Source organism: Terrapene carolina, unplaced genomic scaffold (genome assembly GCF_002925995.2).
Source record: "Terrapene carolina triunguis isolate 2854851 unplaced genomic scaffold, T_m_triunguis-2.0 Scaffold88, whole genome shotgun sequence".
Taxonomy (NCBI): Eukaryota; Metazoa; Chordata; order Testudines; family Emydidae; genus Terrapene; species Terrapene triunguis.
The window spans coordinates 15,048,528-15,070,529 of NW_020664439.1; the positions used below are offsets into that span (position 1 = coordinate 15,048,528).

Below are 22,002 nucleotides of genomic sequence, written 5' to 3' on the forward strand. Positions count from 1 at the left end.
ATAGATTTATTCATAGATCCAGTCAAAGATGTATTTTAGTCATTTCTGGTTTAAATTGAGATCCCTTCCCTTTATAACTCACTTATCCTCCGCCATTTCCAAGTCAAGGGTCATATATACTGACCCAATAGCATATCCTGAAAACTAGAACCAATCAACAATTTTAAGCATCATTTTCATTCTCAGTGACCCAGAATTAATAAAGTTTGACTACATTTATTTCAGAAGCATTTTGGCTGTAGAGCAGTGTAATCATGAATGTGCTGTTATCTCATCTGGTACACAGTGTGTATTTGATATAAGCTGTAGCTTATCATCTCAAGAAGTATGTAATTAAACCAAAAAAGATGGGTTCTTATGATTCCCCAGAAATCAAAGGGAGGGCGGGCATCATAATGTGATCCACAGGGCTTGCTCTTGCTCAAGTGAGCTGTAGAAAAATGGCCTTAGCTTTTGGAAACAGAGGTATATTTATTGCCAGATCCCTTACTCAGTATTATCCCAATGAAGGTATTAAAATGGGAGCAAGTTAAACATTTTACCCACTGACAATAAGTATTGAGTGGAAGTGGTATGTATTATGACAAAAGCCATGTGGTTCAGGTATACGTAACTGAGTATGTATGTAACCAGCTGTCTGAATGGTTCGGATATCTGTCACAGATATAATCCCCATTCATTTTACTGTGTTGCTGAAGGCTTTTAACTGAAACACACTTTGTGTTTGCATTCCAGAAATATAAGCATCAATAAGCACAGCATTCCAGAACTGATAAGTACCGCAGGAACAATGCTGTGTGCAGAACTGTCATCCCCAGTATATTTTGGTACCTGTCTCTAGACATTCAGATCCAAGTCAGCTGAGTTTCCCTTCTCATATACCTATGATTTACTTAAATTGTTCCAGGTTATTTTGTCTCCTGAGAATCTGAACTGCATTCCCATTATCCATTCATGTTCCACGCTTGTACCTCACTACCTTGTTGCTGCTCACATTGCAGATTCATGTGGATTTGATGGGATACTAAGGGGGAGTTTACATTTCCCCTGTATGGGAGTTATTTTTGGAGCATTTTTCCCTTGCATTCTTTTTATTCCAAAGGGATTGATTAGACCCCATGATTTTTATTTCCTGAGATGCGTGTATGTCTACAGTCATAGATGAGTACCTGGAAGTACAGTACAGTACAGCTACATTTCTAAACTAATACTCTTTTTTGCAAGACCAATTTTCTCTCTTCTTCCAAAAGATTCAGCTTTAACTTTTGATGTTTGGGATTTGTCCTGTGGGCAGGTACTTGTCACACTGCTATAAAATCTGAGCTGAGTCTAAGTACTACTTTTAAAGTTTCAAGCATACAATATATCAAATACTAGATATAGACACAGACTGATAAAATGCACTAATTATATCTTGCCAGATGTTGTTCTCACTACATACAAAATTTAGAAGTAAACTGTTTGCTATCCTAAAATAACATGATATGAGCATTTTTTAATGTTTTATTATTTTATTGTTGTTTATTATTTGTACTATGGTAGCACCTAGGGAGCCCTGGACACAGGCCAGGACCCCACCGTGCTTGGAGGTGTACAAACCCAGAACAAAAAGATGATCCCTGGTTCAAAGAGCTTACAATTGTGTAGAGTCTTCAGATTTTCATGTGGAGTCAGTAATAGAAAGTGCTTCGGATAGGGCAGTAAATACAGATTTTACATTGTAACTTGATTTTTGACTTGACAATGATTTCGGTGAACATCTCTATGAAATTTTATAAACCAGAGATAAGAGTGAAAAAAGCCATGTAGGAAACCATTTAAAAAGAAAAGTCAGAGTAGGAAACAGAAAAATATATTTAAAATAAAAAAGTCAAATTAACTATTTAAAGTAGTGTTATTTTAGGGGGTTTCAACTGTTTGATAACAATATAAAAGCAGTATTTGTAGAATTGCAGTAGCTATTTCATAGTTAAAACTGAAACTGATTTCCTATTATTACTGATTTTTAAACCTCACCCTCTAACTACTTCAGAGAAAGAGAGATTCTTCCTGAACATTTGCCTACTGCATCTTATCCCAGAGGTGGCTATTACCTGAAAAGTTTGGTAAAAATCAGAAGAGAAGTTTTTATGCTGTGATGAGTTGAAAAATTTTACCCGACATTCACTTCTGAAGTCTTTTCTGTGTTGGCTTATAATAGCTACAGAATGGTTTTGCCTGGTTTGATTTTTAGCCTTGCTGAAGAGAAAAAATGTATATATTGCTGAAGAGCTAGAAGGGAAATTAAAAAGTTTTAAATAGCTTGAGATACTCCACACTGATGTAGGCTATATGGGCTCATTAAAGCAGGACTATAAAATAAAGCCAGTGGGTAGGTAGGACCCTGGGGGAAAAGAAGATCTGGCCCAAATCAGCCATGACACACCAACAAGTCTGGAACACAAGAAGGAATTGTGAAAGTGAAGGACCTGTATACTATCTAAAAGAGGTTTTGCAAGTTAAGAACATGGGCTTTCTCCATCTTGTCACTGACAGTTTAAGCCCATTTCTCTTAGAACTGGTCAGTATTTTTGGAATGTAAGAAAAAAATAATGTTTCAAAATTTTGAAAAATAAATAAGAAAAAGTATTGACATTTTTGGCAAAAATTTCCTTCTCATGCACACAATGAACTATTTACAGAGCTGGTTAAAATGTTTCAAATTAAAAAAGAAGGAAAAAATTAAAATTCTTAATTTTTATCCCCTTTCGTTGACCATCTCAAATCTCTACCCTTTAATTCCTAAGGCTAGATCCATATCTCAGTTATATTATTTTAGATCAGGGTACCTCTTTGGACTTACTGTGGATTTACACCATTGTAACTGACCTCACAATCTGTTTTTATTTTCATTGTCTCTGATTAAGTTAGCTAAGTGCACAGATTTAAAAAAAAAAAAAAACTAAAAAATATCCATACACTCCCATTCCATTGAAATTTATATCACCGAAACTTTTTTATATAAAAGCTTTTATGATGATGTTGATTATTAAATATTAATGTCCAGAGGCCCCATTTTTAGGTGCTGTTCAAACGCAGGTAGATCACTTACCTGTATGTGTATGTCTTTTCTCTAACAGCATAGGTGGAGAAGTCGCGAGAGGAAATGAAGGAAGCTATGTGGGCAAACATTTCCGCATGGGATTTATGACAATGCCTGCTCCTCAGGACAGACTGCCGCATCCTTGCTCTAGTGGCTTTACCGTGAGATCCCAGTCTCTTCATTCGGTTGGGGGTACCGATGATGAAAGCAGTAGCTGCTCTCGTAAACAACCTCCACCAAAACCTAAACGAGATCCGAACACCAAACTGAGCACCTCATCTGAAACGGTCAACTCTGGAACAAGTAAGAGTGGGAAACTACCGGACAAGACTGAAGGTAAACAATACAATTATTTGAAACATGGTGTTAGAGAGACCCAATGTTAAGGTCAACCTATTCATAATGTTTTCCTGAAACACTGCAAACATGTTACCTGTAGTTTATGTAACCATGCCAGTACTGTTTTCCTAGACAAAGATACATTACAAGAGTACTTACAAAAGTAAAGTCTCTCTCTCAGAACTATAGCAGTAAAATATTGCCCAAAGGTAAAAATAGTTGCAGAGGTGGTGTATATTGCCCAGAGGCAATATTGGCTTTTGTAAGGAATGCTAAAACAACCATTATTAGATGAATCAACCTAGAAGGATTCTTGCCTTTCTCCTGATCTTCCCAGTTTAGGGCAAAACTTGTGCCCTCTCTTTCCACCCCAACCCCTCAGCAGAAACAGTGAAAAGGAGGCAGGGTATGAAGTCCTTCCTTCTCCACCACAAACTGTTTAGGAGGGGACAACTTATTAGGATCTTTCCTTCCTCCCCTCCATGCTAGAATTGTCTTTAGTGGAGCAGGAGGACTAGCTTTGCTCCCTACTGGGAGACATCAAGCTAGTTCTGCTTCCTAGTGTGAGATGTAAAAGGGAGACCTTAGGGTCAGAATGACTCCGATTATTTTTGGTCAGTGCTGGTCTACTCTCATTCCCCACATTACATATCAGTTATGACACTTGATGTGGTGTACTGCTCTCCATGTGTGTGTCCATGGGTGCTGGGTTGTGGTCAGAAATACTTGTTGGCTTTGTTCGTGCTATAACCCTTTTTTAACCAATCAGATTTTTAAAAGGCAATAAAAAAATCTCAAAACTCCTACCTCAACTGGCTATTTATAGACAGAGATTGAATTAGATCATAGATTTATATCTCACATATGTTGGTAGGTAAAACAATCTGGAAATGGAATTTATCATGCATATTTCATTGTGTCACTCTGCCCACAGATCCAGATCCAACTTCTAACACTCCAAACCCAAGCTTTAAACTGCTGCCATTTAAAAAACTAAGCTGTTTGCCATAATTTTCCTTCATTTCCTCCAGAATTTATCCCCACAATATTTCACTGGCCCAAGGCCCAAAAGAGACAATAGTCAGCCTTGTATCACTGACAGGTCTGATATCAAGTGACCTTTCGGCTTTTTGTGCTATTGGATTGGGGAGATTCAACTATGGAAAATTATGAAACAAAGCTGTTGTTCTCTATAAACAAATATAGGGTTTTTTGCAAAGATGTTTGCACAAAAATGTTACAGGTATACTTTAATGGCAACTCACGATGATTCCAACTCTGGTGTCTATAATCTGGTCCACTGGCTAATTTGGAAGAAAATTAATTTAACTTCCCAGGCAAGAGAGATTTGTCAACATAATCTTTAATATAATGTGTGTTTTCTTTTTATTCTATTCTATAATGATCCATTTTGGAAAAAATGATAGGGCTTTTGTCTTGTGACCCACTTTCTCTTCCTCTTCCTGATGCTGGTGAAGTCAAAATATTGAATCTGTCACATCACAATAATTCCATAGCAATAGATGTTTTAAATATGACTCTGACAGTAGATAGGAGAAACTTGACTGGGAGTTAGCAAGTCCTTCCTTGTTTAAAACATAAGAATAAGCATAAGAATAAACATAAGAATAGCATAAGAAACAGAAAGGTAGTGGATCCTTAAATTGCTTTTGGTATAAGGGTTCTTGTTTCCAAATTTGCTATACTGTGAAAATCTTTTTAACTTGTGCTGACACACATTAGCCCAACTTCATTATACAGCAATGTGATAATGCTCCAGTGTGTGTTTTATCACAGCATATTCAGGTTGCCTGTGATTTAAGGAGCAATTTCTAAGACAGAGAAATGCCCTGTGACCTCTCTTTAATTTGATCGGTATGTTTCTATATCTCTGTGTACACTATCAGGCTATATTATTCTTTCTTCTCTCCGCCCCTCCCCTGCCCCTTACTAATTAAAGGGCCTTCATCAGCTGACATTTGTTCCACGTTTGGATTTATAAAACCGAGTTTTTACAGAATCTAAGGCTGTCTTTCCATGGAGATTTAAACTTCCAATAGAAACAGTTGTTTTGCAACCCATATCATATCATTGCCCTAGTGCTTGGCAACCTGAAAGAGATATTTTAGAAAGTAAGCTCCTTCAGGGTGGGGACATTATCTTGCTCTTTGTTTTGTATGGCACATAACAAATATAAAGAGGAGCGGAACTGACTGATGTATTTTCACTGTCCAGGCTTAAAGAAATACGGAAGGGAACAGAACAGAATAAAGAGTGACTGTGTAAGCTCTTAGGGACAGGAACCCTCTCTTTTTTCTGTGTTTGTCTATGGCTGGGGGTCCTTGGCACTGCTGCAATATAAATAATTAAATAATAAAAACCAGTAAAAAGCAAATTAGATTTTAAAAGTTGATTTTGTTTTAATCCTTTGAAGTGTTGTTAGTAAAAAGGGTGAGGAATGCACAAGAGACATTTTTTTTTTCATCTCAGAAGATGTGATTTTTCAGAAATGCTGAGCTTTGGTCTAACTCGGTCCCTGCTGAAGTCAAGGGGAGTTTTACCATTGACTTTAATGGATGCAGAGTCAGGTCACTCTTGAAAATCCTCACTTATGGTGTCCATTTAAGTGTGTGTGTGTGTTTTTTACCTGAATGTGAGGCATCTACCCTGCTGCTCTGTAATTCTGTCTGAGCATTTCTTCTGCTCAGTAACCTCTACAAGTAGTCAACTTGTGGAGGATATTTAGCTTTGGAGAAAGGCAATACTATAATCGGAGTTGTTCAAAAGGCAGTGCCTCTCATAAATTCCCAGTTACCTACCCACCCAAGCTGTTAACCACCTGCTGTGAGCTTGAACTGTTGCCACATGAGCTAAACAGGAGTTGGACTGAAATGGATTTAGAGCTTTCAGTAGCTTTATGCAGTTCTCAATTCCTTTTGTTTCCTACATTGTCTAATAATTTATTTAAAGAATGATGTTTCCTGGCTTATAACCAGCTTTTTCCATCCTAGCTGTGTGCCTGTTAATGGAAGAAATATGTCAGAAGATCCTTATTATGCAATACATTTTTTCCCATTCCCTGGCTATTGCTTCATATTCCAAGGGCAGTGTTCTTCCCTGACTACTCCTTGAGTAACCCTATAGAGTCTTGTTGTATGGATATGAATCAGGACAGCATTTGGCCTTCAATAAGTATTCAATCCATATACGTAAGTAGCTTTTTCTGATATTATTTTGCCAGGATCCTCACCCTGCTACTAAGCTGAACTACCCTTGAACTACTTATAGCTAAATTACAGCTCTTCCCAAGCAACAGCTGTGCTGTGGGGTTGTGAAGGTGTAGCACCTAAGTGGGAGTGACCGGAGACAAAGGAGGAGATGTTCCAGATGGCAGTTAGGTGCCCAACTCCCGCTGAAAATTAATGGGAGTTGATTCCCTAACTAACATCTGTGCCATTGAAAATCTTCCCCAATATGCCTAAATAGGGCAGAGGTAGACACAACGCCTTCAGTGGTGCTAGAAAAATGCAGTTATCGCTTTAAAAAACAAAAACAAAATGCAGCATGCATTTCCGCCTGGCTCCAGCCTTCAGGCTAGAAAGCAATCCCTTTCATTCAGGGATTGCAATCAGCAGGATCAGGTCCTGCCTGATTTTGCTGGTGGGGACAAGGAACATCTCCCTGTAACTATGAGTGTACTTGCCCATGCAGAAGGCAGTCACAGTTTGGCCCTTAAGCTGCAACAGTTGCTTGTTCCCAGTCGCCTGGATTCTAACAGGAACTAACAGCAAAGAGCTCAGTCTAGCCACTCTGTTAGTGCTAAGATATGCAGTCACTGATGGTTGTCTCCTTTGCTTATTTTTAGCTGAGGTTGCCATTGCAGGTTTGGATCTGCAGTTTCAATAACCACCTTTCTGCTGCAACCCCCCTTTCCGCTGGCAGACTCCCACAGCTGAATTATTTTTCTCTGCGTTCCACGCCACCTTCTATCTGCTCTGGTGTATTTTCTGGTCCCTCCGATCAGAAAAAAGTGGAACAAAAGCAGAGGTTCCAATGCAGCTGTAATAGCTTTCTGCCAAGAACAATGAGCACAATGTGATTTTTCTGAGGAATTTGTAAACAAGTTTCGAATCCATACAGAAGTATCTTCTACCACTCGAGGCACATATGCATACCCATTGATGTTAATGGAAGTTACAAGCACTGAATGGAGAATAGACCATGCAGTATTAAAAGACAGGACAATCTAGTTACCAGCTTGGGAATTATTCTGTGCTGCGGAACTGATTGTTAGTACTGTAGCTATGACATATGAGCCTGCACTAGGATTTGTGTGCTTAATGGCTTTTTTTAATTTTATGAAGTCACTTTATACATTTCACATTTCTATTTTGTGTGTGGACATTGATCATTTACTTGGGGTGACATTCCACATGCAAAAAGAGCACAAGATGAGAAATACAGCCTGCCTGCAATATCTATAAATGTATTTATTACACTTAAGTTACATTATGTTTAACCTAGTGCATCCGAAGAAGTGGGTTGTAGCCCACGAAAGCTTAAGCTCTAATAAATTTGTTAGTCTCTAAGGTGCCACAAGTACTCCTGTTCTTTTTGCGGATACAGACTAACACGGCTGCTACTCTGAAACCTAGTGTATAGGTACACACAGCTGATACCTTTTCATTGTGTTGTTTGCACCTTAGGGAGACATAATAATGGACCTTCTCATGGTATTTCTACTAGCCATGAGCTGAAGTTCTGTGAGAAGACCAGATCTTGGATTATTTTAGTCTACTGGATGTCTCCCTAAAGCATTAGAAGTCACTGGAAAAACAAAGCTTGGGTTTCCATTGCCGCATTGCTAGAGCTGACCTGAAAATGTTGAAGGCAATGGCACTACTCGAGTAAGGGTTTGCAGGATCAGGTCCGAATATTAAATCCCACACATATCCTTAGCGCTTATCCATTGTAATACCTATGTCCTGTAAAACTCATGTGGAGCTACAGGAAAGAGAACAGAACACAGCTGAACTCATTATTCCATAGAAAATAAATTAGATTTCTATCCTTGTACCTTTTCCCTTACTTTCTTGTTCAATTACGCTCTGATTCTACTCCCATTAAAGCTAATGGCAAAACTCTCATTGAGTTGAATGGAGCAGGAACTTAAAAGCATTTCCTTCCTAAGGACTTATTCAGGCAAAGTGCTGAGCACCCTCAACTCACATTGACTTCAGTGGGAGTTGAGGGAGCTCAGCCAAAATGAGCCCTAAGAGATTTTGTGCCTGGTTCCTAGTAAACCTATTGACCATTCTCCAGTTTGTCACTAATTTGTATCCAATCACTGTTTGAATATAATCCTCTTGGTCGGTACACAAAGTTGCCACTTTCATATCATCCACATAGATTAATGCTGGGTGACATCAAGCAACATATGCCTGACATGCTGCAACTGTGTTTGGCACTTCATGCTTTTCAGTTTATAAGCGCTGTAAATACAGCAAACAATGCTATGTTAGGATAACATGCACACTATGGACAGCTAAACAGAACACATCCTCCTCTTCACGAGGTCACAGTGGGCCAGAATGGGACTTTAAAAAATGCAGAGGCAAAACCAAAAATAATTTGGTGTTTGTTTTACTGATTCTTCTTCTTGTTATGTCCTCAAACTGCTTCCGACCATGTCTGTGCACATGTGATTGCCCGATCGTTGCACTCTGCCAGGTCACTGGAAGAGCATTCATGCTCAAGCAATTGTTATTGCAGGAAATGCTTCAAGTTTCTGCTGCAGTCACAGATCCGGGGACAAGTGATGTAGCCACACTTGATTAGTGCATCTCTAGACCAGCCAACTCCACTATGGCATTGATTAGGGGCATGTAATCCAGGGCTGATCTGCACCAGGTAGATGCTCGACTGCTGGGAGCTGGAGCAAAGAGGCTTACAAGGTCGTTCTCCACTTTTGTTTGCCATAACTGAACACTTGTCTGTTTGGGTGACAATGTTAGGGGTTTAACAATGGCAAGACAACTTTGTTGTGACTTCAGTTGACTTGGAGCCAGTGTCATATAGTGGATATCTTAGATCTGCATATTAGCTTTTGTCATAACTACAAAGGGAAGGGTAACAGCTCTCCTGTGTACAGTACTATAAAATCCCTCCTGGCCAGAGACTCCAAAATCCTTTTACCTGTAAAGGGTTAAGAAGCTCGGGTAACCTGGCTGACACCTGAGCCAAAGGACCAATAAGGGGACAAGATACTTTCAAATCTTGCGGGGGGAAAGGCTTTTGTTTGTGCTCTTTGTTTAAGGGGTTGTTCGCTCTTGGGACTGAGAGGGACCAGACATCAATCCAGGTTCTCCCCATCTTTCTAAACAAGTCTCTCATATTTCAGACTTGTAAGTAAAAAGCCAGGCAAGGCGTCTTAGTTTTACTTTGTTTTCTCAACTTGTAAATGTACCTTTTACTAGAGTGTTTATCTCTGTTTGCTGTACTTTGAACCTGAGGCTAGAGGGGGGTCCTCTGAGCTCTTTAAGTTTGATTACCCTGTAAAGTTATTTTCCATACTGATTTTACAGAGATGATTTTTACCTTTTTCTTTAATTAAAAGCCTTCTTTTAAGAACCTGATTGATTTTTCCTTGTTTTTAGATCCCAGGGAGTTGGATCTGTATTCACCAGGAGTTGGTGAAAGGAAGGAGTGGGGAAGGGTCCATTTCTCCTTGTTTTAAGATCCAAGGGGTTTGGATCTGTATTCACCAGGGAATTGGTGAAAGGTTTCTCAAAGCTTCCCAGGGAAGGGAATGGTGGCAGCGGACCAGAACTAAGCTGGTAGTTAAGCTTAGAAGTCCTCATGCAGGCTCCCACACTTGTACCCTAAAGTTCAAAGTGGGGATACAGCCTTGACAGCTTTGTGTGCTCAACTCTACTGTAACTTCCTGGAGTACATCTGGAGGAGCAATACTTGTGAGAATGTAGAGGCTGTTGATATGGGTAGGCTTACGGCATCCTGTAACATAGCAGCAGGCAGTATTATGTGCAGGGTCTAGCTTCTTTGCGTAAGGGGATTGTGCCCATGCTGCGTGGGTGTGTTCACCAAAGGAGTAGCAATGTGCCAGTTGATCGCACAGTGGACAGGTCTGCACCCCACTTTGCTGCTCTTGCTGAGAATATTGTTTTGTATGCTAACTTTGACTTTCGTTTTCTCGATGTGGGTTATAAAGGACAGTGTGTGTTCAAGAGTAACACCAAGGTATATAGAATTTATGGAATGAGTAAGTTTCGTTCCAAGCCATCTGATGTTGAGTTAACATTTGGCCTCTTGGTTTTTGAGATGGAATGCACTGATGGTTTGCTGCAGGGTACTTATATAAGGCGTTAAGTACATTCACCTACTCGCTACTATGCCACATTCCTTGTGTAGATAAATAAATCATTTTGTGCCAGAGCAGCTTGGCTGGTCATTTGTGTAGATGTTGAATAATGCAGGTGTTGAGACACTACTTTGTGGGAGGCCATTCTTCTGTTGTCACCATTTGCCACAAAAGTTCACAAAGAATCTTCTGTTCTCCATCATTGTCTGTATTAGCTTCATGCGGTGGTGGTTCTTCGTTACTGTTCGTACCTTGGCAATTGTAATGGTCACTGCTTTGAACTACAGGCATCTCAGCTGGAATACACAAGTTCAAATTCCAACTCAGTATACATTCTGTGGGGTTACACTGGTTTCAGTGGGCTTGCACAGGATTGTAAGAGTGGCTGACAGTACATTTGACCTCTTTGTTGTCAACAAAAGAACTAAAGACCATAATTTTGTGTCCACTCCTTGATGCAATGTTATAATTCTTGTCACCGCTTTATTTTTAACACCTTTCAGAGATGATCAAGAATAATATTTTTTCAGTAAATATTACTGACCTGGTTAGCATGTAAATTACACTTGAGTAATTCCAGCTTTTCAGATGATTAATAGAAAAATAAAAACAAAACTGCATGCAGCTAACACTAGGCTTAAGTGTGCCACTAATGTATGGCTCTATGTTCAGGGTGTGTGTGGGAGGGAGGAGAGGGAGACTTGGTGGAGCTCAGAGAGGAATTCTGCTATGTAGAATCCCTCCAGCTCTCCAAAGGGTACAGGTGGAACACCAGGTGCAGCTAGCACCCCACACCAGTACCAAGCCAGTTCCACTTTGTGTGCTAGTGCAGAGTGGGGAGCAAGACCACTCCCCAGACTTACTCACCCCCCCCCCAACACACACCCACACACACACCAAGGGAGTAGGGAGGGAACAGTCCCTGTGCTTCTTTGGCTATGGCTATACTAGGCATGATATCCCTGCTCATGTGCACATACTTGCACTTGCATACTCATTGAGCCAGCATGAGTATAAATAGCCATTTAGCCACAGTAGCACAGGTAGCAGGAGCATAAGCATGGCTGAGCCATGCTGAGTACAAACCCGCCTGAAACGTCTCGGTCTGTACTCTGCTTGGCTCAGCAATGCCTCTGCTTCTACTACCTGTGCTACTCCAACTACAGTGCTATCTATACTTGTGCCAGTGTGAGTATGTGTACACGAGCCGGGGAATCCCATCCCAGCTCACAGTGTAGATGCAGCCTTTGAATGCAGATGAACCTGGCCCTTTATCATTATTTATTTATATATTATTATTTGTTTTCCAATAGCATCTAGAGGCCCGAGCTGAGACCAGGGCTCCATTATATTAAGCACTGTATAGCAAAAGACACAGTCCCTGCCTTGGAGAGATTATCATCTAAATAGACAGGGCAGACAAAGCAGAAGAAAAAGGAAATAGCCATCACTGCTTTACAGGTTAAGCGGCAGCTTACAGAGAGACTAAGGCCCAGAGCCACAAAGGTATTTAGGTTCTAACTTCCACGGAAGTTAGGAACCTTTGTGGATCTGGGCTTAAATGACTCAGTCGAGTGCCTTAACTGCAAGATAGTCCTTTCTCTCCTGTCCTAAGGTGGGCCTTGCAAGAAGAAGAAGGCTCCTAGCATCCTCTTTCCTGCCACACCCATGGAAGGACTTGGCCCACTGTCACTTCCCTGAGAATACAGTAGCTGGTCCTGTATATCAGTCCTGCCTTTTGCTGAATTTAATTCTGCCCCACGTGCAGAAAGCCCACATCTGATTAACTGTCTCCTCCATAGGGACAGTTTTGACTGAATTAGATTTGTGTTTATAACAATGGATATTTTTAAATGTTTGGGTTTTATTACTTAGGGTGAATAAACACTACAACAGCAGCAAGAAAACACCCCTCAGTCAGGTAATCACAGGCCCTAAGAAAACACTGAAACAACAATGAAGTTTACTCTAAAGCTGCCAGTAATGACAATACCCCAAGCCTGAGTACCCCTATGGAACTAGTTTATGTTCTTACATGTGGGCTTTTAAAAACAAAAACACAGAAGCCCCAAATATTGATCCATTGCTCTGAATTATTTATTAGTTTGTCTTCAAAGCTGAGATGAGTGATCTTGACAGCAATTATAGGATGCTATTTACATTCAAACCCGTACTCCATGCAAGTAATTAGTCCCATTGTAATTAATGGCCTAGTGGTTAGAGCACTAGAATAGGACTTAGGAGACCCGGGTTCTATTTCTGGCTCCGCCACTGGTTGATCTTGGTCAAATAATGTCCCCTTTCTATGCCCCATTTTCCCTATCTGTAAAATGGGGATAACGATACCGCCCTCCTTTGTAAAGCAGTTTAACATCTACTAATGAAAAGTGCTACATAAGGAGATAAGTGTTATTGTTATATATTACTCATGTAAATTAGGAGTAATCACCAGATCAAAGCTGTGCAGGATCAGGTGCTAGCTAACGCACTGGTGACAGGCAGTATAATGACCTCTGGAACTGCAGCGATAAATAGATGAAGAAAGACATTCTGAAAAGAAAAAGAAGGGCACAGAAAACCTACTGGATTTCCCCAATATTTGGAGTCTCTCACTGCTGGCAATAATGTACTATAAGGAAGGCTTTGGGGTTTTTTTGGTTTTGATTTGTTTTTAAAAACTCTCTCAATTACTATGGAAACAGAAGGCTATAGTAACATAACAAAAGAGGGAGATTGTTTCAAAAATTGCTCAAGATCTCCTTACCAATATTCCTGTTGATGTCAGTGATGCTACCCAATGCAAGGAAGGTGGCAAAGTCTGGCCTGCAATCAGCCTGATCCTGCAAGATACTTTGCATCTCAAGCAAGGTGTTGAGCACCATTAACTCACAGTGAAATCAATCATAGGAGGTGCTAGGAGACCTGAGTTTCCCTCAGCGATGGGGCTGCTCTGTACCACCCTTCACTATGGGCTATGCCTAAATGGCATAGTGGAGTTCTTATTAAATAAGAGCTTCATTTTTCAGCAGCAGCAGAACGAGCCAGGTTATAAATACTGTGCAATAGCTAGTTTCCTCTTTCCTCTCACAGCCTTAGGACCCAAATGCGTGAAGCAGTTCCTGAATTGGGCTGATTGAATTCAGTGGGAGCTGAGGGCACTTGGTGCTTCGCAGGCAGTGCTCAGCACCTTATAGGGCAAAGCTTCTTAATCTGTGGAATCTTGCTTGTCAGAAGAGAAGCTGGATCATAGCTGTAGCTGTCATTGCAAAGCCTTCATATTTGGTATCTGCTAATGCACCATATGTGGGATCCTTGAAGTGGGGGCAAGGCATTATTATGACCTGAAGCACCAGGAGACACATCTTCAGATAATGTAAATTGTCATAGCTCCATTGTCTTCGGTAGATCTGTCCCAGATGTCATATGCAGGGTTGTTCCTATTCAAGGCCATGCCAATGGCTTCAGTGTGAGCAGTTATGTGAAACACAACAACTCTATCTATTTTCCACTTTTTCTCCACATTGTTTCCTTCATGTCTGTTCTAAGTGAATAATGTTCGCATCTGAGGTTTGAATTTTTAATGGGCTTTACGTAGGTACGGAGAAAAAACATCTAGTTCCTTTCTAAATGAATTTGTGCCGTGCAACCAATATCAAGAAGAATGTGCCAACAGCAATGATAGTTGAAGGATAAGGGGGAAAATAACAAAGAACTTTGTTTCTGTAATAAGCACTTGGGGTCAAATTCTGCTTTCACTTATATCCAGGCTACCCCACTGACTTCAATCAAATAAACTGAAATCAGTGGGGTTGCCTGGCAGTAATTCAGAGAAGTCAGTTTACAGTGTTTTGCTTTCTCCTTTGACTGTGATCATCTCAGATTCTGAGCAGTTCATATGAAAGAGGCTCAGACTTTAATAAAAAGCCCTGCTCTCACCATTTTGGTGCAAAGAACAGCTTTAAATGACAATACTATGGTCCTGAGTAGGGTTACCAGATAGCAACTGTGAAAAAACAGGACAGGGGGTGGGGAGTAATAGGCGCCTATATAAGAAAAAGTCCCCAAAAATGGGACTGTCCCTTTAAAAACGGGACATCTGATCACCCTAGTCCTGAATCTCATGTACATTAGAGCGCCTGTATACCATTCGGCAATACACAGGGGCCTTAGAATGAGTGTGAATGTAATTTATGCCCCCTCTATGGTATCACTACAGTGCCAGAGCAGAGATTGGGGAATATATTTCACTTCAGAAACACCAAAACATTCTTGCCGTTGGAAAGTTTTGGTGTTTCTGAAATGAAATATTGAAGAATTTCAGTTCTGTGGCAACATTTGAGTTTTTGGCTTTTAGACACAGTTCAGGACAAAAACTTATGAAGGCTCAAATTTTTTTTGTGGAACCTCTCCCCAGCATGCTTTTAAACCAGGCATTTTGTCTTGTTATGAATTCAAACTGACAGGAAAAAACTACATGATATGCAGTTATGCATTCCTGTAAGGGGGAACAGAGGGAGACCTTTCACTTCTACGTCCTGAGCCTCTGTTTCCTTTATCTGGGGGCTGCATTTGACTGTAAGGTTGGGGATGCAGTAACCACTGTGGAGCAGCCACAGGGAGGGGAAAGGAGGAGGAACCTTGTACCCAAATGAAAGTCACTTTCAACATATTCTTTTCAGTTGCAGGCTACTTTCTTCTCCCTTCCTCCACCTGTTGTGGAGATAAAGATAGGGAACTTTCCCTCACTGGGGCTCTGTCCCTCTTCCAGTTGAGCACTGTCTAAAAGTGTACCAGAAGGGTTTTCAAACTGGGGGTCGGGACCCTTCAGGGGGCCCCAAGGATATTACATGAGGGGTTGTGAGCTGTCAGCCTCTACCCCAAACCCTGCTTTGCCTCCAGCATTTATATGATGTTAAATATATAAAAATGTGTTTTTAATTTATAAGAGGGGGTCACACTCAGAGGCTTGCTATGTGAAAGGGGTCACCAGTACAAAAGTTTGAGACCCACTGGTGTACCACCAGCTAAAGAACCCCGATTTACACTAATGTATCATCAGTGAGGTCCAAATCAGGCCATTGCTATCTATAGTAGTTGGGTTGAACCTTAGTAGTAGTTGAACCTTAAAGTGAAGGAAAGCAATTACTTACAGAATGGTGAGTGCCAGCATCAGAGATAATTAAGTTTATCTGAGAAAAACGCACACTTGGCCACTCTTAATTCATGGCGATGATTTATTCTGTCATGGGAAGGAGGAGGAAGGTGGAGCCACCACTATGGAGATGGAACTGAAATGTGAAATTGCTTTGAGGCTCTTTTCTTAAAACTGATTACACTGAGCATTTGAGAACTGCTCAGCCTCTGACCGCAGAGATGTTATATCTGCAGGCTGCATATCCCTGTGAAGTGCAGCTGAACTGTTCTAACAATGCTTTGTTCACTTCAACTACCATTATAATCACCCCAGAAAATGCTCAATGACAACCTGCAGAATCTGTTGCTGTGGGGTTATCCTGTGTCCTTTTGATGGAGACGGGAGAGCTCCTTTAAATGGACTCTTGGTCAGTAGGTATAATTCTCCTTCCTGATGCTTCTGCTGTTGCAACTCAGCTGGCCCTTTTGATTGGCATTGTGCTCCTCTCATTGTGATCCTGCCTTTCTGAAGTCTAAGTGTCAACACAGAAGCCTGCCAGAGGTGTCATTCATCCTCAGCAATGTGGTTTTTTTTAACAAAGGCCTCAAGAGAAAGGATTGTACAAAGGGCACAGAACTTCTGTCTGGGGGTTACTGGAAGCTGCTTGTTCTTTGACACCAGTTGAAAGCATTTAGGAAGTGCAGAAACATTTCTAAGGACTGCCATACCCATGCAATAGCCAGAAGTGATTTATTGCAATTTACAATCCATAATCTGCCAATCTGGTATCCTCCTTTGATGGGCTGAAATTATTTTGGAAGCTTGGCAAGCACATCATGAACAGTATAAACGAATGGTAGATTTGACATCAGCCATGGCATCAGCAGATGGAAGACGAGTGGATATAAACAACTGGTAGAGTCCCCATCTGGTGGATGAATTCTCCACGCCTGTGTCCCCTTGCATATGATCACCATTGAGTCCTTGGCCAACTACCGGGTGAGCTGAAAGGGAGCATTTTCCTGGCCAAGTCAAATAATTGAATTAAATTTACTGTCCTTCAGATGGAATTTACTCTTTGTATATCCTGTATTTTTCTCTCACTCCAGTAGCTGCACGCAAGAGTGGCCTGTCATCTTTGCCCACTGCTGAGGCTGTCCACTGGTTGTTCTATATGAGAGTACAGTAAGACCCAGTGTTGCAGTTTCTCTACATTGCAAAATCCTCTTTGCAATGGCTAGACTTAGTGGGCCAAGTTGAGTCTTTGTGTAAATGGGCAGTCAGAAGAGTTGCATGTGTACATTGTGTGCATTACTGTGTCCGAGACCAAGGTTCAAAAACAGTCTGCCATTTTCAAAAGTGTCTAAGTGACCTAGTTCACTCAGTCTCAGTGTGACTTTCAATGGGATCAAGGTGCCTAAGTCATTTAGATGCTTTTGAAAATGCTCAGCCAAGTGAAAAGGGATCCTTTCTCTTGTTGAGCCAGTAGACGTTCTGCTAAGCTTGCCAAGCTTGCCTTAGCAAACTGCAAAGCCTATAGAAAGCTGCAGACAATATGGTAAATGGAAGTACTACGGCACAGAATACACATTTTTGTAAGGCATTCAGCAAATATGATGAACTTGAGATAGATAGATAGATAGATAGCATAGAGAGGATATTTGTCCTACAGCTGGGCTATCATGACAATAGCACAGCTCAGTTGCTGTGGGAGAAAAGGGCTGTTTTTAGTTAGCCTCTTGCAAATTCTTAATTCTCAATATGAATTGCAGTCAGTTTGCTGGTAACTATGAGAATATAGTGATATCAGTTAATTTATAGTAGAATAGCAAATGCCCTTAGTTTCATCTCCCTGGCGACAGTGAAAATACATGCTGATTTCAAATTTAACTGCTTTACTCTTTTGTTACTCTGTAGATGCTTTTCCATACTCTCATAGTGGATGTGATGAGAGGGCATTTTTTCATTCAGCACTCCAACCAGTTAAGCTACTGTACATGAGCCTTAGGCAGACACTGCTAAAATACAATAGCAGACTAGTTAGTAAAACCAACAACAAACAAGCACATATGTTTTGTAAATCATTTCTTTCTGAGCATGGTTCAGTAGTTTCATTTGTACATGCTTCATGTAATTCATCTAGTAATACTTGTTATTGATCATTTCATATACAGGTTATATAAGCTATAGCTAGAGGTCCTCCAGATTATAGTACAGTTGCAGTATTTTTATACCCGATCACTTTAGTCCTAGTCAGGTTAATGCATATTCTGTAGAATGATGTAGTTTATGGATGTACCATCTTCTGAAGTCACTGGAGTGGACTCTGCTCTTGATTACACTGGCATAAATCAGGAATAATTCCACTTATTACACTGGAATTGTTCAAGCAATATTCAAAGAGGTTTTTTCCCTAAATCATTACCCAGCAATGTCTGCCCATAGAGGGACTCTTAAACATCCACTTCTTTATTTGCCAGCAGTTGAGCCTGGTCCATCATTTCCTTTCTGGAAAAGGAGGCCACTTCAAACTGACAATTGTTTTTAACCAAAAGGAGTTTTTTTCCCACTTTTGATGGCATTACGTTGCCTGAAAATAAGAGCTCCCCACACCATGAAATAGTACAGAAAGGCTTGATGGCAGAAATGTTCCATTTGTTCACCAAATATTGACTTTTTATTTGTCATTTGCTTGCTCTATGTCATCTCAGTTTTCTGGACAATTAAAGTTGATCAATTACTCAGTCTTGAAGGGATCTAGGATATGCAATTCAAATTCAGAGAAACAAGGTCTGTAGTTGAGAGGGGAATCAGTTATTTTATAATATTCTGGGAGCCTTTTGTACATTCTTCATTGTGAGAAAGGTTAATTAATGCAGCTCAGTATGCCAGAGAAATGCACAGAGAAGCAGAGGTCTAGTATGGTTGAAAGGAGAAGACAGCCTGAAAGTCTGATACTCCTAGGCCTTGAGTATAGGAGGAGTGTCCCTTCCAGCACAGAAAGCTCTAAGCCCCAACCTGGCAGTAGCATATCTTCAGGCCATGGTGTTTATCTATTCTTTGATATGTTGATGCAACATTGAAGGAATTGTTGGATTAAATGCAGACTCAAATTTACTATCAAGGGTCAAATTCTGCTCTCTTTTATACTGCTGTTAATTCTGGATTATCATTTCCTTTTGAGTCAATTGGTTTACACTAGTGTAAATGAGTGTATTTGGCTTTAAAGAGGTGAAAGGAATTATGACCAAAATCTGGGATGTAAATATTCTTGAAGCTTCCTTAAATGTAGCCTGAAAGCACCTGAGGCCACTGAGGGTGTCTCTCCAGTGGGGCAGCCTGACAGTAAGCCTCCGAGCCAAGATCAACAGACTTGGGCTTATGGGGCTCACATTACCATGCTAAGAATAGCTGTGGACATGCTTTGAAGTTTCAGCTCAGGTCGGGGCTTGGGCTCTGAAACCCATCACCATGCTTCAGAGGTCTAGCTCCTACCCGAGCCACAACATCTACACAGCTATTTTAAGTGCTACAGCACGAACCTGAATCTGTTGACCCAGGCTTGGGAGCTTGCTGCCACAAGCTGTGTAAACGTACCTTAATTGACATCAGAGTGGTATTTCATGAAGCGGTCTTTCAGTCCCCTGACTTGACTATTTGAATCATTCTTTAACCACTCACACACGGTCTAGTAAGGGAGGGACATAGATTATTTGGTGGTGGGGTGGGGGGAATATATATGTAGCAACATTAATTTTCTGTCAAAGCTAACTACTGCTAGAAGGACCTTTACACTGAGTGCTCTTTAATCTGTTGTCCCTTCCTCTCTGTACTTTTTCTTATTAGCTTGTTTTTAGAAAACTGAAAGCTGGTCTGTGTAAAAAAAACCTCATGGACAATAATACTCTGAGAGCCAGCTTTGGTTGGTGACAAAAATATGCTCCCTAGTGTTAAAGCCAAACCAGAGACGATGTTTAAATGGTCAGGTCATCTGCTGAGAGACAGCTTTATATGTTTTATTGATGTTAACAGATCAAGAACATTTGCTATAGCAAGTTCCTCAGAGAGAAAAAGACAGATGTTCAACATAACGAGAGTTCAATACATGTTGTCCGAGCCTCTTTATGTTTTACTATTTGTATTACAGTAATAAATTTTGGGCCCATTGTGCTAGGCATGGTATAAACACAAAATAAGGAACAGTCCCTGCTCCAAAGAGCTTGCAGTATAAATAGACAAAGAGTGGTAAGGGAAACAGAGGCATGGAGAAATGAAATGACTTGTCCAACGTCATACAGCAGATCAGTGACAGAACTGGAAATTTAAACCAGGTCTCCTGAGCACCGGTCCAGTGCACTATCCATTGGAGCATGCTGCGTTCTCAATTCTACTTGCCAAATTCATCTACAGTACAAATGGAATTAGAGACACATAGATCCTGATCCAGCAATGCACTTAACGTCACATGTAACTTTAACCAGGAGTCATGCCATTGAAGTCAATAGGGCTACTCAAATGCTTAAACTTACATATGTGTATAATTGATTTGCTGCTTTGGGGCCATATTTCCTTTGATTAAATGGTGTATATAGCAGAAGAAAGTACTCTGTGATCTACCTTTTGATATCCAGTAATTTCAGGGTTTTAATGAAAGGAATACTATAGCCTTTTGTTCTGTGGGCCCTTTCTAAGGGACCTTAGATATAATATAAATATAGCCTGAGCAGTTCCTATTGCTAAGAAAATATAATCTTTTAAGAAGAAAATTTTTAAATTTGTAGTTTAAGCAGCTGGAAATCTTTTGTTTAGAAAGAAATTCAGCTTTAAAATTACATTTGATGTGGCACCTTTTAAACATTGAAAGGTAGGAGTTTAATTGTTTCATGTACTCAATTTTCTTCTTGCAGTGGGCTGAACTGCACAGTACATTGACTATGTGTGGGTCTCAAAATCTGGTAAACAGCGAAGGCACAATAGAAAATGACAAACTCATTTTATTTAAAAAATTGTCCTTTTTTCCATACACTGAGCAAATAATGAAAAGAAATGCCACAACATGATTTCATAGTTCAGTCTCTGCTTAAAGAGGAAAAAGACTTCCAAAGGATAGGATGACAAGAAGCAGGCTGAATTTCCAAAATTAACTGAGAAAGGCAGATCATTTAGGCATGTCTGAAAGCTATGCATAACCTTTGTGCTACAAATATCTCATTTCAAAAATGTCAGACTCTGCTTATTCAGGAGGGCTGCCAGTAGGCTATTTTAAGCTCCTTGTTTCTGAAGCACAACTGCCTCTATATCTTGGTTTATTAGCCATATTTCTTCATTCAATCATTAGAGGTATTAATAATGGTGGTAGAATTCTATTCAATATGGAGATTTGATATCAATGTAGTTTTAGATTCACTAAAGTTCTAGCTTATTTCTAAAGTTTAGCAGCTGATCACAGTGGCTCCTATCCTCAGCTGTGGCTGGTTTGGGCTGATTCAACAGTACAAAGCAGCACTAAAGCTAGGAGATCCAGATCTTGTAGGATCCTCTGAGCAATTGGAACTCCACAGATGATGTAGTAGAACCACCATAGCAACTCCTAAACCATCCCTCACCCAGCCAAGTTCAGAGTTCCTGCTAGGCTTTCAAAGGCTGCCTACCAGCACTGTATCCATTTTATCTATAAGGACCACCTAAGGTACAATTCCTTCCCGAGCTTCCCCTGGGATGGCAGTGCAGCTCTGCACTAACCCAATACACAGCTAATTCTTACAGGCAAAACCTAGGCGTGAGCATGGTAACCATATATATTCATCTCTCCCTCTAAAGATAACACGGACAAATTAATCATTATGGTGAAATGAGGCACAATTTTACATTGCTCGCTAAGGTAATGTGTGCCTTGCACAGAGGGATGGAATCCTTAGTCCCAGCCTGCTCTTGCTGGGGTTGGAACTGCTCCATGTCAGACCACAGGGTCTGAGCAGGAAAACCAGTTGTGCGGTACAAATCCCCTCATGTGACTTTGTGGGCCAATGAACAGGGCCGGTGCAAGGAAGTTTTGCGCCCTAGGCGAAA

The 22,002-nt window shown here is 40.5% G+C and overlaps 1 protein-coding gene across 1 annotated transcript in view; it reads left to right on the forward strand.

Moving 5' to 3' along the window:
• The window catches only part of NYAP2 (neuronal tyrosine-phosphorylated phosphoinositide-3-kinase adaptor 2), a 178,419-nt gene that overhangs the window by 71,049 nt on the left and 85,368 nt on the right, over window positions 1-22,002 (forward strand). Inside the window, exon 2 of the mRNA XM_026649859.1 lies at window positions 3,120-3,418. Coding sequence (XP_026505644.1) covers window positions 3,120-3,418 — 299 coding nt within the window. The remainder of the gene's footprint in view (window positions 1-3,119; window positions 3,419-22,002) is intronic.